This window comes from Hipposideros armiger, unplaced genomic scaffold (assembly GCF_001890085.2).
Source record: "Hipposideros armiger isolate ML-2016 unplaced genomic scaffold, ASM189008v1 scaffold_13, whole genome shotgun sequence".
NCBI classification, from domain to species: Eukaryota; Metazoa; Chordata; class Mammalia; order Chiroptera; family Hipposideridae; genus Hipposideros; species Hipposideros armiger.
In genome coordinates, this window is record NW_017731363.1 from 456544 (window position 1) to 471165 (window position 14622).

At 37.0% G+C, this 14622-nt stretch overlaps 1 protein-coding gene across 3 annotated transcripts in view; it reads left to right on the forward strand.

Moving 5' to 3' along the window:
• The window catches only part of GLRA2 (glycine receptor alpha 2), a 170807-nt gene that overhangs the window by 34536 nt on the left and 121649 nt on the right, over nt 1–14622 (forward strand). Inside the window, exon 3 of one of the 3 annotated variants that reach the window (XM_019665938.1) lies at nt 10325–10392. The exons of 1 other annotated variant lie outside the window; for it this stretch is intronic. In XM_019665938.1, coding sequence (XP_019521483.1) covers nt 10325–10392 — 68 coding nt within the window. Of the gene's footprint in view, nt 1–10324; nt 10393–10486; nt 10555–14622 lie in introns of all 3 variants that reach the window. One more of the 3 variants, XM_019665947.1, reaches the window with a different exon arrangement.

The window sequence follows — 14622 nt, forward strand, 5'->3', positions numbered from 1 at the left end:
GGGAGGGGGGTTGTTACTTTGTGAGGGTGAAAAGGGTAACTATTGCATTGTTCTGTACACCTGAAACTAACAATAAAAAATAGAATATTTGAACAAATATTTGCAGAAATATTGGCTTCCCAAATTTGATAAAACTCCCAAATCTACAATTCCAATTAATACCAATAAAGTCCAAATAGGAAAACCAAAAAGATTCACACTGAGAAACTTTATAATCAAACTGTTGAAAGCCAAAGAAAAATAGTATGAGAAAAGTGATTCATTACTTACATGGGATCACCAATAAGATCATCAGCCAATTTTTCAGTAGAAATCTTGGAGACCAGAAGGCAGTGGGATGATATATTTAAAGTGCTGAAAATTAAAAACAAAAATAAAAACTGTAACTGATTGTTTATATCCAGCAAAACTGTCTTTCACAAATGAAAGACAAATTAAGACATTTCCAAGTGAACAAAAGCGGAGAGTTCATGATAACTAGACCTGCCCTATAATAAATGATAAAAGGGGTCCTTCCTGTTGAAATGAAAGGATGCTAGACAGTAACTAAAAGCCTAATGAGGAAATAAAGATCTCTGGTAAAGGTAAATACATTGGTAAATATAAAAACAGTATTATTGTACTTTTGGTTTATAACTACTTTTTATCTCTTACAGGATTTGAAAGATGAATGTATTTTAAAGGCTATTAATCTATGCTATTGGACACATAATGAATAAAGATATAATTTGTGACAACAAAATAAAGGGAGAAGAATGTAGTTGTATAGGAGTGGAGTTTCTGTATGTTATTTAAGTTAAATTGGTATCAATTCAAACTAGACTGTTATTAATTGAGGATGTTAAATGTAATCCCCATGGCAACCACAAATAAAATATCTAAAAAAGTATACAAAAAAGGAAATTAAGCAGAAACAAAATGCTTTATTGCAAAAAACTCAACTACACACAAAAGGGGGGTATAATAGAAGTAAAGAGAGACAAAAGCTGTAAAATATACAGAGATCAAATACTAAATGGCAGAAGTAAGTCACTCCTTATAATCAAGTACTTTAAATGGAAATGGACTAAACTTCCTAATCAAAAGACATAGATTAGAAGAACGGATAAAACAAGTGTGATCCAACTATATGCTATCTATAAGACACTTTAGATCCAAAGACACAAGTAGAGTGACAGTGAAAAAATGGAAAAAGACATTCTATGCAAATAGGAACCAAAAGAGAGCTGAGGTCGTTATACTAACATCAGACAAAATAGACTTTAAGTCAAAATCACTTAAAAGAGACAAAGAATGACATTAAATATTAATAAAAGGGTCAAACCATCAAGATGATATAGCAATTCTAAAAATATATACTTGTACATCAAACAACAGAGCCCCAAAATATTAATATATGAGGTAAACCTTGACAGAACTGATGGAAGAAATAACACTTCTACAATAATAGCTGAAGAGTTTAATATACCATTTTAAATAATTCATAGAATATTTATAAGAATCAGTAAGGAAAGAGAGGACATGAACAACACTATAAACAAACTAGACCTAACAAGCTTATATAGAATGTTCTGCCCAGAAACAGTGAGTACACACTCTTCTCAAGTGTATATGAAACATTCTCCAGAATAGACCATAATTGGGCCAAAAATCTTAATAAATTTTAAAAGACTGGAATCATAAAAAGTATATTTTCCAACCGTAGTGGAATAAAGCTAAAAATCAACAATAAAAGGAAAACCAGAAAATTCAAACATTTGGAAATTAACACACTCCTAAACAACCAATGGGTCAGAGCAGAAATCACAAGGGAAATTAGAGATGAATAAAAACAAAAACATGACATACAAAAACTTATGGCATACAGTAAAGGCAGTGCTCAGACGAAAATTTATAATATAAATGCCTGCATTAAAAGAGGAGAAAGATCTAAAATCAATAACCTAATAGCACAGCTTGAGACACTAGAAAAAGAAGAGCAAAGTAAACTCCAAGTTCTCAGAGGAAATAAATAATAAGATTACAGTGGAGGAAAATAAAAAGCAATTAAAGAATCAACAAACTCAAAAGTTGGTTCTTTTAAAATATCAATAAAAGTTACAAACTGTTAGCTAGACTGACAAAGAAAAAAAAAGAGAAGGCTCAAATAACTAAAATCAGAAATGAAAGTGGAGGCATTACTATTGACATCACAAAAATAAAAAAGAATTATGAGAGGATTATAAACATATTAGATAACCTAGATGAAATGGACAGATACCTAGAAGCACACAAGTTGCCTAAACTCACTGAAGATGAAATGGAAAACTTTAACAGATATGTAACAAGTAAAGAGATTGAATGAGTAATTAAAAATCTTCCAACAAAGAAAAATTCAGGACTGTACAGCTTCACTGGTGAATTTTTCCAAACATTTAAATAAGAATTACCACCAATCCTTCTCAAACTGTTCCAAGAAATAAAAGAGGAAAGAATACTTCCAAAAGCATTCTATGAGGCCAACATTGCCCTGATAGCAAAAGCAGATAAAGATACTAAAAGAAAAGAAAATCATAGGCCAATATCCTTTATGAATATAGATGCAAAAATCCTCAACACAATATTAGAAAAGCAAATCCAACAGCAGAGCAAAAGAATTATACACCATTATACACCAATTGGGATTTATCCCAGGAATGCAAAAGCAGTTCAATATAATAAAATCATAGCAATATCTCACAATAATAGAATGAAGGAAAAAAACACATGATCATCTCAACTGATGCAGGAAAAGCAGTTGACAAAGTCCAATAACCTTTCACAATAAGAAAAAAAACACTCAGAAAAACTAGGAATAGAAGGAAACTTATTCAACCTGATAAAGGGCATTTATGAAAAATTCAAAGTCAACAACATGATCCAACTATATGCCATCAACAAGAGGCATGCTCAATGGTGAAATAATTAAAGGTTTCTCCTTAAGATCAGAAACAAGATAAGGATGGCAGCTTTTACCACTGTTATTCAACATTGTATTAGAAGTTTAACTGGAGCAATTAGACATGAAAAAGAAAAGGCATCCAAATTTGAAAGTAAGAAGTAAAACTATCTCTATTTGCAGATGACATCATCCTATATATTTTAAATCCCAAATAATCCAAAATAAAACTACTAGAGCTAATAAATGAATTCAGCAAAATTGTAACATACAAGAAGAAAACCTAAATAAATGGAAAGACACCACGTTCATGAGCAGAAAGACTTAATCTTGGTAAAGTGTAGATACTACCCAAAGCAATCTAGAAATTCAGTGCAACCTCTATAAAAATTCCAATAGCCTTTGGGTGGTTTCTTGTTTTGTTTTGTTTTTCAGAAGTGAAAAAGCCAATCCTCAACTTCATATGAAATTGCAAGGGGCCTTGAATAGGTGAAACAATCTTGAAAAAGAACAAGAAAGTGGAAGGATTAACAATTCCTGATTTCAAAATTTAAAACAAAGATACAGTAATCAAAATAATGCAATACTGGCATCAGCATAAACATAATGACCAATGGAATAGAATTGAGAGTCCAGAATTAAATCTATACATTTATGGCCAACTGATTTTCACAAGGTCAACAAGTTTATTCAAAGGGGGAAAAGACTAGAATCTTCAACAAATGGTACTGGAACAAGTGGATGTCCACATGCAAAAGAATGAAGCTAGACCTCTATCTCATGCCATATACAAAAATTATCTCAAATGAATCAACAGTCTTAATATAAGAAGTGAAACAAAAACTTTTAAAAGAAAACATAGGGGTAAATCTTCATGACCATGGATTTGGTAGTTGATTTTTTTTTGATGATGATACCAAAGCATGAGCAGCAAAATAAAAAGTAGGTAAATTGGACTTCATCAAAACTAAGAACTCTAACTTCTCCTTTCCTTCATTTCCTTTTCCCTTCTATAAAGCATGCTTCATCCTGGGATGCAGACCAGAATGTGCACGTGGCTTACCATGGCTGCATGCACTGGGTTGCAACCTTTTCTTTTTCCTGAATAAATCCTTTTTTGGTGATAAAAAAACAAAACACCTAAAAACTTTGGTGTATCAAAGGACATTATCAAGAAAAAGTAAAGGCAACCTACAATATGGGAGGGAAAGTTGCAAATCATATATCTGATAAGAGTTTAATATCCAGAATATATAAAGAACTCCCACAACTCATCAACAGAAAGACAACGTACCCAATACAAAAATGGACAAAGGACTTGAATAGACTCCCAAAAGAAGGTGGCCAATAATCACATGAGAAGATGCTCAATGTTGCTAGTCATTAGGGAAATGAAAATCAAAACCACAGTGAGATACCACTTCACATCTATGAGGATGGGTAGAATCAAATAATGGTAAACAGGTGCTAGCAAAGATGTGGAGAAACTGGAATTCTCATACATTGCTGGTGGCAAGGTAAAATGGTGCAGCCACTGTGGAAAACAGTATGGCAGTTCCTTAAATAGTTGAACACAGAATTAGCATATGACCCAGAAATTCCTAGGCATATATCCAAAAGAACTGAAAGCAGGAACTCAAACATTTCATTGCAGCTTTACTCATAATAGCCAAAAGGTGAAAACAACCCAAGTATCCATGACCAGATGAATAAATAAACAAAATGTAGTATATATACAATGGATTATTATTCATCCATAAAAAGGGAAGAAATTCTGATGTATGATACAACATGGATGAACCGTGAAAACATGATGCTAAGTGAAAGAAGCCAGACAGAAAAGAGGAATATTGTGTGATTCCATTTAGATGAGATATCTTGAGCAGACAAATTCATAGAGAAGGGAAGTAGATTAGAAGTTACCAGGGGCTGGGAAGAGAGGAGAACAGGGAGTTTTTGCTTAATGGTTACAAAGTTTCTGTTTAAAGTGATGAAAAACTTAGAAATAGATATGGTGATGGTTGCACAACTATGGGGAAACCTATGCTAAAGAAACTTGCCTAACCTTATTCCAAAGGGTTTCTCAAACTTGTTTGACCTCAGAAGTTTTGTTAACAGATTACAGTTAACATTTAAAGAAACACTTATGAGGGCCAGCCGAGTGGCTCAGTTGGTTAAGAGCGTGAGCTCTGAGCAACAGGGTCACCGGTTCGATTCCCACATGGGCCAGTGAGCTGCTCCCAGGCTAAGTTGCCACTGAGCTGCCAACAGGTGGCAGGATGGCTCAGCTGGTGAGAGCACATACTAACAACAAGGATTCCAGTTCGACTCCTGCATGGGATGGTGGCTACACCCACCTGCAGCTAAAATTGAACACGGCACCTTGAGCTGAGCAGCCACAAGCTGCCCATGGGTGGCCCGATGGCGACAGGACTTGGGAGCTGAGCTAGCTGCACCCTCCACAACTAAGATTGAGACAACAACTTGGCTGTTCCCCTTCTCCAATACTGTTCCCTTTACCCAATTCGCCAATAAAATCTTTTAAATAAAATAAAATAAACACTCATGAAATACCGAAACAAAGTACAGGTGATCTTGATCTTGAAAGGGAGACAAAATGATCTGCAGAAACAAACTCCCTTTGTTAAAGTGCAGGCTGCTTCAGCTGGACTCAAATGGGGCCTGAGGGTCTGCATTTCCAATAGGCTCCCGGATGGTGCTGATTCTTCTGGTCTTCCAAGCACAGTGTGAGTAGCAGGGGGTATAACTGGGAAGCACTATTTATCATGATCCCCTGCCCTCTTACAACCATTTGATCAACTGATCCAAAAGTAAAGATGTTTACGGACAATAATCAATAACTCTAGTATCCCTTTCAAGTAGCATAATTGTAATTTTACTTGGGTTATCAAGACAACTGCCTTACTCCAAGGAAGACAACCTGAGAGAGTGATATGTAGCAACCAGAAGGATCAGTATGTGATGAGGCTTGTCATGTTTGTGCTGGGGGGCAGGGAGGAGAACCATCCTTCCAAATACATTTAAAGTATTCAAATCTAGTTCTTATTGAGGTAACATTGGTTTATAATATTATATAAGTTTCAGGTGTACAACATCATAATTTGACATCTGTATACCCTAATGCATGCTGCCCACCAAAAGTCTAGTTTCCATCCATCACCATACAATTGACCCCCTTTACCCATTTCACCCACCCCATATCCCCTCCCCCTCTGGTAACCACCAAAGTGTTGTCTGTATTTATGAGTTTGGTTTTGTTGTTTTGCTTGTTTCATTTTTATATTCCACATGTGAGTGAAATTATATCCTATTTGTCTTTCTCCATCTGACTGTTGGTGGGATTGTAAATTGGTGCAGCCACTATTGAAAAGAGTACGGAGATGCCTCAAAAAATGAACAATAGAACTACCGCATGATTCAGATATTCTACTTCTGAGTATCTATCCAAAGAAAACAAAAACACTAATTCTAAAAGATATCACCCCAATGTTCATAGCAGCATTATTTATCATAGACAAAATATGAAAACCACCTAAGTGTCCATTGATGGGTGAATGGATAAAGAAGACACGAAGACACACACACACACACACACACACACACACACACACAATAGGGAATGCTACTCAGCCATAAAAATAAAAAAAAAAGAAGACAGGGCCGGCCGAGTGGCGCGATGTTTGAGAACTGGCTTGCGACACCAGAGGGCCCCGTATCCCACATATGAGGGTCAGTGACACTGCCCTCTACAGCTAAGATGCTGAACAACAGCTCAACCTGGAGCTGGGCTGCCGTGAGTCGCCTGCCACGGCATAGGCTGCAGCCCCTGTGGCAGTGGGTTGCCATGGGCTACTGTGTGTAGCCAGCAGCCAGCGTGAGCGGTCAGCAGTCGCAGTGAGCGGCCGTCCAGAAGCCAGTGACTGATCTGCCTCGCCCGGGAAGAGCGCAATGATGGTGCCAACTTGGGCCAGTGAAGCAACGTCCTTCACAACTAGACTGAAGAACAAAAAAATGACAGCAACTTGTCTGTTCCCCTTCCCCCCAATTCCCCAGCACTGTTCCCATCCTGCCAATTCCCCAATTAAAAAAAAAAAGACAAAATTTGCGACAACGTGGATGGACCCTCAGGATATTATGCTAAGTGAAATAAGTCCATATCTACTTTTTATTTCCATTAATATTTGAATTACATAGTTGAGTTATGTAAATAATGCTCTTTCTCATAAGAATAAGGCAAAAAAAAGTAAGAAAGAGAACAAAAGATTGACAGAGAGAAAGGGAAAAAGGGAGGGAGGGAAGAAAGGAGATGGAAGAGAAGGGAGGAAAAAAGGAAGGAGAGGATAGTGATAGAGATAACATGTCTACATAATCCTTTTTCCTAGTCAAATCCTCATTCCATTGACTTTGGAATATCATAACTTTGTTGATAAATCAATTAGATGAGCTTAACTAGTGGTAACTATTTTTCTACAGTTTACAGGACACATTCATTCATTTAAGAATATGTCCTTGTTAATTAGAACACCTTAGCAGATTACTGGGCTAAAACACAGATGAAAGGTTGTGCTGGCACATATCAAGATAACTCTTAAAAGTGAGAAACAATCCTGTCATTCAACCCAAAGTCCTCGCAGGCTGAGTCCCATATTTAGGTAGCTTCTATCTTCTAAGATAATTCTATTGGCCTCAGCCATTTTATCCCGGTAGTTTAAAAAAGTGTCCCTAAAGTTAGGTAATTTCTGCCTCTTACAAACTCTGTGACCTCGGGAAAATTAATTAACCACCTTTGTGCCTCAGTTTCCTTATGTATAAGATGCGGGACATGGTAGCACCTAATTAATGAAGAATGCACTAAGGCAATCCCTGGCATAGGGTGAAGTTTCAATGTGTCAGTTCTTATTATGTGCATGTGCTAATCCCTCACCAAACATACTTTTTTTTCTTTCGATGCTTTTATATCCAAATGCAAATGAACCTTGAGACAATGCCCAAGACTGAAGAGGTCAGATATACAGGGTAAAATTATCCCATAAATGTACAAACCAATAGAAAATATCACGGGTCAAGAGGGAGAGGGGATGTTGTGTAATGAATGCAGTGGAGCAAAGTGGCTGAAAGTCTAAGTTTCTAGACTCAAAATGATGAGACACCATCACAGCTTTTATAATTACTGTGGCACGAATTTAAGCAAATTACTTAACCCCTCTAACCCCCCCCCCCGTTTCCTCATCTGAAAACATTTACTGGAGCAGTAAAACAATTCCTCTTTTGTGAGGCTTAAATTAGATACATTTTTAATATGCTTCATGTGTCAATATGTGGTAGCTTAAAAAATATTTTAAGTTCCACTAATACACCCACACTACCATTTACTAGGAAGGACAAAAGCAAATATTAATATATGATGGTATGACCCAGCCTTCTAAATGCTTCCAAACGAGATGAGGAGGCCACACAGATAACGTACAGTACAAGGTAACCTACATTTAAAATTACAAATTCTTCCTGTTAAGATGACAATTTGCTTTTTCCTGTTTCTTTCCCCCATCATGTTCTTTCTCTCTATCTTGCGTGCAAAAATTTATGACAGTTTTCCATCCTGAATTGGGCTATCTAAAAGGAAACATTTTATTGTAAAAATAACAAAAACAAACAAACATATGCAATGTCTCTTGACTTGCCACTACCTTGTCTAATTTATTTCTTATTAGCAGAAAAATGTATGTGTTGTAGAATAGAATTTTATGGCCAGTAAAGAGACCCATTTTTGTTTTGTTTTGTTTTGAGTAACCAAAAAAGAGAAACAAAATCAAGCAGAGTAGGAAGTGACCTGCGGAGTTCATCTTGACAGATGCAGAAATAAGAGAGATGATGAAGGGATGAACCATGAAACTTGGAAGCTGAAAAATATTTGGGTAATATGATGGTGCCTGTGATTCAATGTCTGCAAATATTTTTTTTATAATCACATTTATTTTTTCCTTCAAAACAGAAAAGTTAGTTGTGTTAAAAAGGAAAAGAGCTAAACACATCTCTTTTACCGAAACTCCTTACTCCTTCTTTTACCGGAAGTCCTCGCCTGGGGATTTACATTACATGCTCAGCCCAAGTTTCCTTTCCTCAATTTGAGAACCCAACGCAGACTGGTAGAGTTTAACAACAGGGTGCTCCAGGGCCACCGCGGCTGTGTTTTATCACCAGTCTTTGAGGGAGGCCTCAAGCCAAACTCCTCATTGAGATCCCACTGGCTGGGTGGGTGCAGAGCTAACTGGGTGTAGCTTGCACCAGGTTGTTCAGCCTTTGAGTGAAGACAGACAGACTTCCACAGGGGCAAGCAGTGAGTGAGGTGATGGTTCATGGCAATGCGTTCTTATCTGAGAAAGCATTAGGGGGAACTAGATGAGGTCAATAACATTCCTCAGCAAAACGGGACTGGAAATCATTGGAGAGTGATTTATCTATTGTCAGAGAGCACAGAGGCTGTGGCAGTAAGCCCCGAGCACACCTGATCTCATCTGATCCCTGAAGCTAAGCAGAGTCTGGCCTGGTTAGTGCTTGGATGGGAGCCAAAGGGCAGGAGGAAAAGAGAGATAGTCCCTGGCTCTCTGGGGGAAAAAAATAGGCTCTTTGTTTGAAGCACATCTAACATTAATAACGCTTGCTTTATACTATAGTTAATGGGGAACAATCTGGACATTAAGTACATTTTTTGTGTTTGTTTCTTAAAATGAGCTAATTTTCTTTGTTTCTGTACTTCTGTACATAATTTTTCATTGGGGTTCAAAGGATTATAGAAGGAATGGGGTAAATTCAGAGGTATCAAGAGAATCAAACTAGATCTACGGATTTAAAGGGTATCACACAAAAGAAGGTGAATATTCCTGACCCATCCACAGTTCAAAATACAACTCCATTGGGGGGAGGGGGGTTGTTACTTTGTGAGGGTGAAAAGGGTAACTATTGCATTGTTCTGTACACCTGAAACTAACAATAAAAAAAAATACAACTCCATTTAAAACCATGAGCCAGATTATTTCATCGCCACGGGGTGCCCACTGTTGACATTTACGATGCTGTTGAGCCTAAAGTCAAGGAAAGCCACCCACCTGAAAAGCTAGTTTGATAACAACTGTTGACAATCAATTCAGCTGAGTAGTCTTCAGCTTATACTTTCAAAATCCAAAACTCAGGGTAAGTTATCGCTTAACTGTCATTATTCAAAATACTAGTGGGAATGTTATCACCATGAACCCCTGGGTAAAACTTTTCTTTTGCCATCTCACCGCCATTTTAATTTTGTTTACATCTCTAGTCATTTGCACAGATGTTGATGAAGCTGTATTTTTGCTCCCCTGTCTATTGCAATATTCTTATTGCATTCTGCAGGTCCTCCAGTAAACGTTACTTGCAATATTTTTATCAACAGTTTTGGATCAGTCACAGAAACCACCATGGTAAGTGCCACAATGCCACTGGCAAGAGAAAATGTGACTTGATTATGCCATGAACACAACCTGTCAAATTTTCTATTTATTGTTCAACTTGCAGGGCCTCCTGTAAATGTTACCTGCAACATATTTATCAACAGCTTTGGGTCAATAGCAGAAACTACAATGGTGAGTGGGACTGAGCATTGAAGCCATGGTGTGAAGGAATGGGATAGAGGATCAAAGAGTACCGCTGTATATCTGTGGGACATTTACTGAGTGCCAATTTCCAAGTTCGCTCACCTCTAAAAAGCAATTACTTATACACTTTGACTTTAGAAAGTCATTAGTCAAGTGTTCATTACTTAAAATTCAATAACCTTTTATTCATCATGCCAGAGAAATTTTGGAAACACTTGATGTTTGGTTAGATTTGGATAGAATTATCAGTAATAAGCATGATGTATTGTTAAGGATATTTAAATATTTTCATCTCCAATGATTCAGAAATACAAATGTCAAAGTTTGGGAGATATTTTTTATAGCCAGTCTTTTTCATATAATGGGTGTTTCAACATAGTCAAGCCTAGGATATGCAGCATTTAAGATGTATGCCAAGGGGTCTGACTTTACAATAAATACACATACACACACATTTTCTGGCAATAGAAAGTAATCCCAAATCCATAGCAATTATGTCACACGCATGACTTTAAAAAAATAACATAAACATCAAACTATTAAAAGCTCATCATAATGTACATGCAAACATGTCTCATGTACATGATAAAGATTTTAGATACCATAAAATTCACCAAGATTCCTTATAAATGTCATGGTTATGGTGTTGCATGGGACACAGCCTATTAGACCAGTGGCCTTACAGTGCTATGATATTGTGTGGAGATTGCATTTTTTAAAATTTATTTTTTTACTTAAGTTTGGTTGGTATATAATCTTATATTGGTTATATCAGTTCAGGTGTACAATACAATGATTTGATATTTTTATACCTTACACTGTGACCACCCACTAATTCTAGTAATAATCTGTCACAGTGTAAACTTATCAAAATATTATTGACTATATCCCCCCCCACCTTCCTTCTAGGAATCATCCCTCTGGTCTCTGTTTTTATGAGTCTGTTTTTTTGTTTTGTTTTGTTTTTTGGGTGAAATATTTTCTTGGTCCCCATACAATTTATTTTACATCCTAAGTCTATTGGCTGGTTTTAATTTTCATGACTATGTAAAGTATATTGCCATTTTATTGGATGAGATCAAAACAAAATATAGTTGAGTTTGATCAAGTATGTACTATGATGGCTGATGTCTTAGAAACATTCAAGAAGTGAAATAATGAGCATAATGCCACTGAGAAGTAAAAAACAGTGTTCCACGTTTTTATGAATTTTCTCTTTTAGGCTATTGGGATTATGTTTAACAAATTATTGTTCTTTCTGCTGTCCTTGATGCTAAAATAATTTACCTTTTACAACTCCTTTCCACTGGCAAAATTAGAAATAATGCGACCCCACTCCCTATTTTAATATTATTCTGACACAGCATTGCCACGAAATAGACTTCTGGGGCTTTGACAGGATGTAGTGCATTAAGAATTTTACCCAAATAAGATAGGTTGCATAGTTATTAAATGACTCATAAGAAACATGGGATATGGAAAGAATAATCCAGCTCTGGGCTTGGCATTCAGTTTCTGTCTCTCCCCTCTTGGTTTTTTCCCTTCACAGAGGGGTGAATCTCCCAGCAGCCCAAATCACTGTCACCAGCTTTACACAATGGCATTCAATGACAATATTTGCACGACCTAATGCTGATTGCATTAATTAGCCTCCTGCTGCTTTGATTAAATCTCCTCATTGCATTTTACCCTCAATCAAAACTATAAATGCGCACCTTTTCAATGCTCATTAATGCAAGAAAAAGCTTAATATTTAAGGAGATGGAAACGGAAACTATGGACATCCTTGTTTTCCTGTGTCTTTAACAGCTACTGCAGGTATTTACTAAATGAGCTGCTTAGGTGCTTCCTGGTCACTTCGTAAAGTGTTCTTTGTCATGTTTCCTATGAAAAAATTTGAAACTCATTGCTCAAGTGGAGTATCAACGGCCTGTTTATTCTGCTGAATGAGATATCCTGAATCGCATGGTCAGAAGAGTGATGCATATTACGCTTCTTTTCTTTTATTTCTTAGCTTTTAATGTAATGATATAATACAAAGTATCTTTTGTTTTCTTTAATTATGGCTTTTGTGTGAAATTTAAAAAAATATTTTCTGAAACTCTATCATGCTTACATCAAAGAATAAATCCTCATGCCATGTAGGGTAGGGACTGGCGAAAGTTTTTCTGTAAAAGGCCAGACCATAAATACTTAAGACTCTGTGTCACAAGTACTCAATTCTGCCCTTTTGGCATGAAAGCAGCCATAGAAAATAGTAAGCGAGTAGGTGTGGCTGCAGTCCAAAAAACTTTACTTATAAAAACATGTTGTTGCCACATTTGGCCCACAGGTCATAAGGTGCCAACCTGGATCTAAGGCATCAATATTTATATATTCAGATGCTCATAAGAACCTGCAAATTGTTCCATCTTGAAAGGGCTTTATCTTTCCCAATCCCTGAGGCCCTGCCTGGGAACCTACCTGATACACCCACAGAGAGTCACCACAGCCCGAGCTGCCTTTATCAAAACCCTGAGATTTGATCACTCATCAATTTACCCATACTTGCACAAAATTTGGCTCAAAAAAATTGGTCGAAAAAATTTAAACAGAACCAGATTCTTCCCTGAACTGTCTTTAGTTGGAGTCAGAACATCACTGAGGACATTGATAAGTGCTCTTTGGGGGGATAAGAGTTTTGCTTTCTCTACATTTTCTGGTATGAATTTTTCCAAGAATACCTCAGAATGTTGAGTTTCCTACTTTCACCCCATCATACTGATAGCATTATTGAAGGATTCAGTGTGGGTGTTTGTTTCTAAATAAGAGGCAAAGATCTGTTTTAAGAACCCAATATGACTTTCTTTCGGTGCTATCCATTGTGCCCCTCCTGTGTGTGATGATATCCCACAAAGTATAGGCTCACTATAGAGCCAAGAGGACCTTGAACTACTTCGCTTTGTAACTGTTGATGATATGTGCTCACAGGACAACATACTTGTGTTATTCTAAGGGCTATTTTTCCGGATCATTATGATGATATACATTATTCCAAAATACACACTTTCGTTCATTAAGAGTCAGGGATCTATTGATGGACCCTGTGTTGATATTTCTAATTGACCTTGTGTTAATATTCAGGGGAACAAATTTTTGGGGGGGGTTCCAAAAGACTAGTAAGGCATGTGTAATGAAAAAGGTTATAGTATATGGTTTGGGGATGTCAGTTTACCATTCCCTTTTCTTTCTTACCCCCTTTTCTTTAGCTACTGATGGCAAGTAAATTTACAGGATGGAGAGCAGATTTGCTCCCCCTCTTTCCTGATTTAAAGGCATCATTTGGGAATATTAATCATGTCAGTGAATGTCAAGAGGATTTGCATGCTATCTGCATGCAGTTCTCCGCAGGACTGGGCCATCAGAAAATGGAGACGACAGAGTCTCCTCAAAGCTTGGCAATGATTGCCTGGAAGATGTGGGTACACAGAGTGTGATTCAGACCTGTGGATGCTGGAACACTGCCCAGGTCACAGCATCAGATCCTGACACCCTCCTCGTTTAAATTTGCGGGAGGGGAGGAGCAAGAGCTGAAAGTAGACATAATTTCTCCACTCAGCAAGCGTGCCCATAATATGATTCCAGCTCCCCCAAACTCTGTCCCAAAAGATAACTTCCACATGCACTGCTGGTTCCTGCTGCAGGGTGAAGAGCTGTTTTATCTCTGATCTGAAATCGCATTCCTGAGGAACTGGATAAGAGGTAGACAGGTCCTTGTAAGAATGCATGCTGTGCTATACTCGCTGAAATGACTCTATGGGTTCCCTTTCATTCCACAGCTGACTAAGCAAATTCATAAGGAGATGCTAAATTATCAGGAATAGCAGGTAGCTACATTTCCTATTTCTGACTTTTTAAGGAAGAACCAAGGATCTACCACAAGCCTGGCATTTTGTTCAACTGAGATATAAGGTGACCTTGGTCTCTAAATTAAGAATGCAATGTTAAAGACTGAATTCATCAGAAAGTAACTGTCACCCCATAATTTTAAATTCAAGGCTAACTTTCTCTATCAAA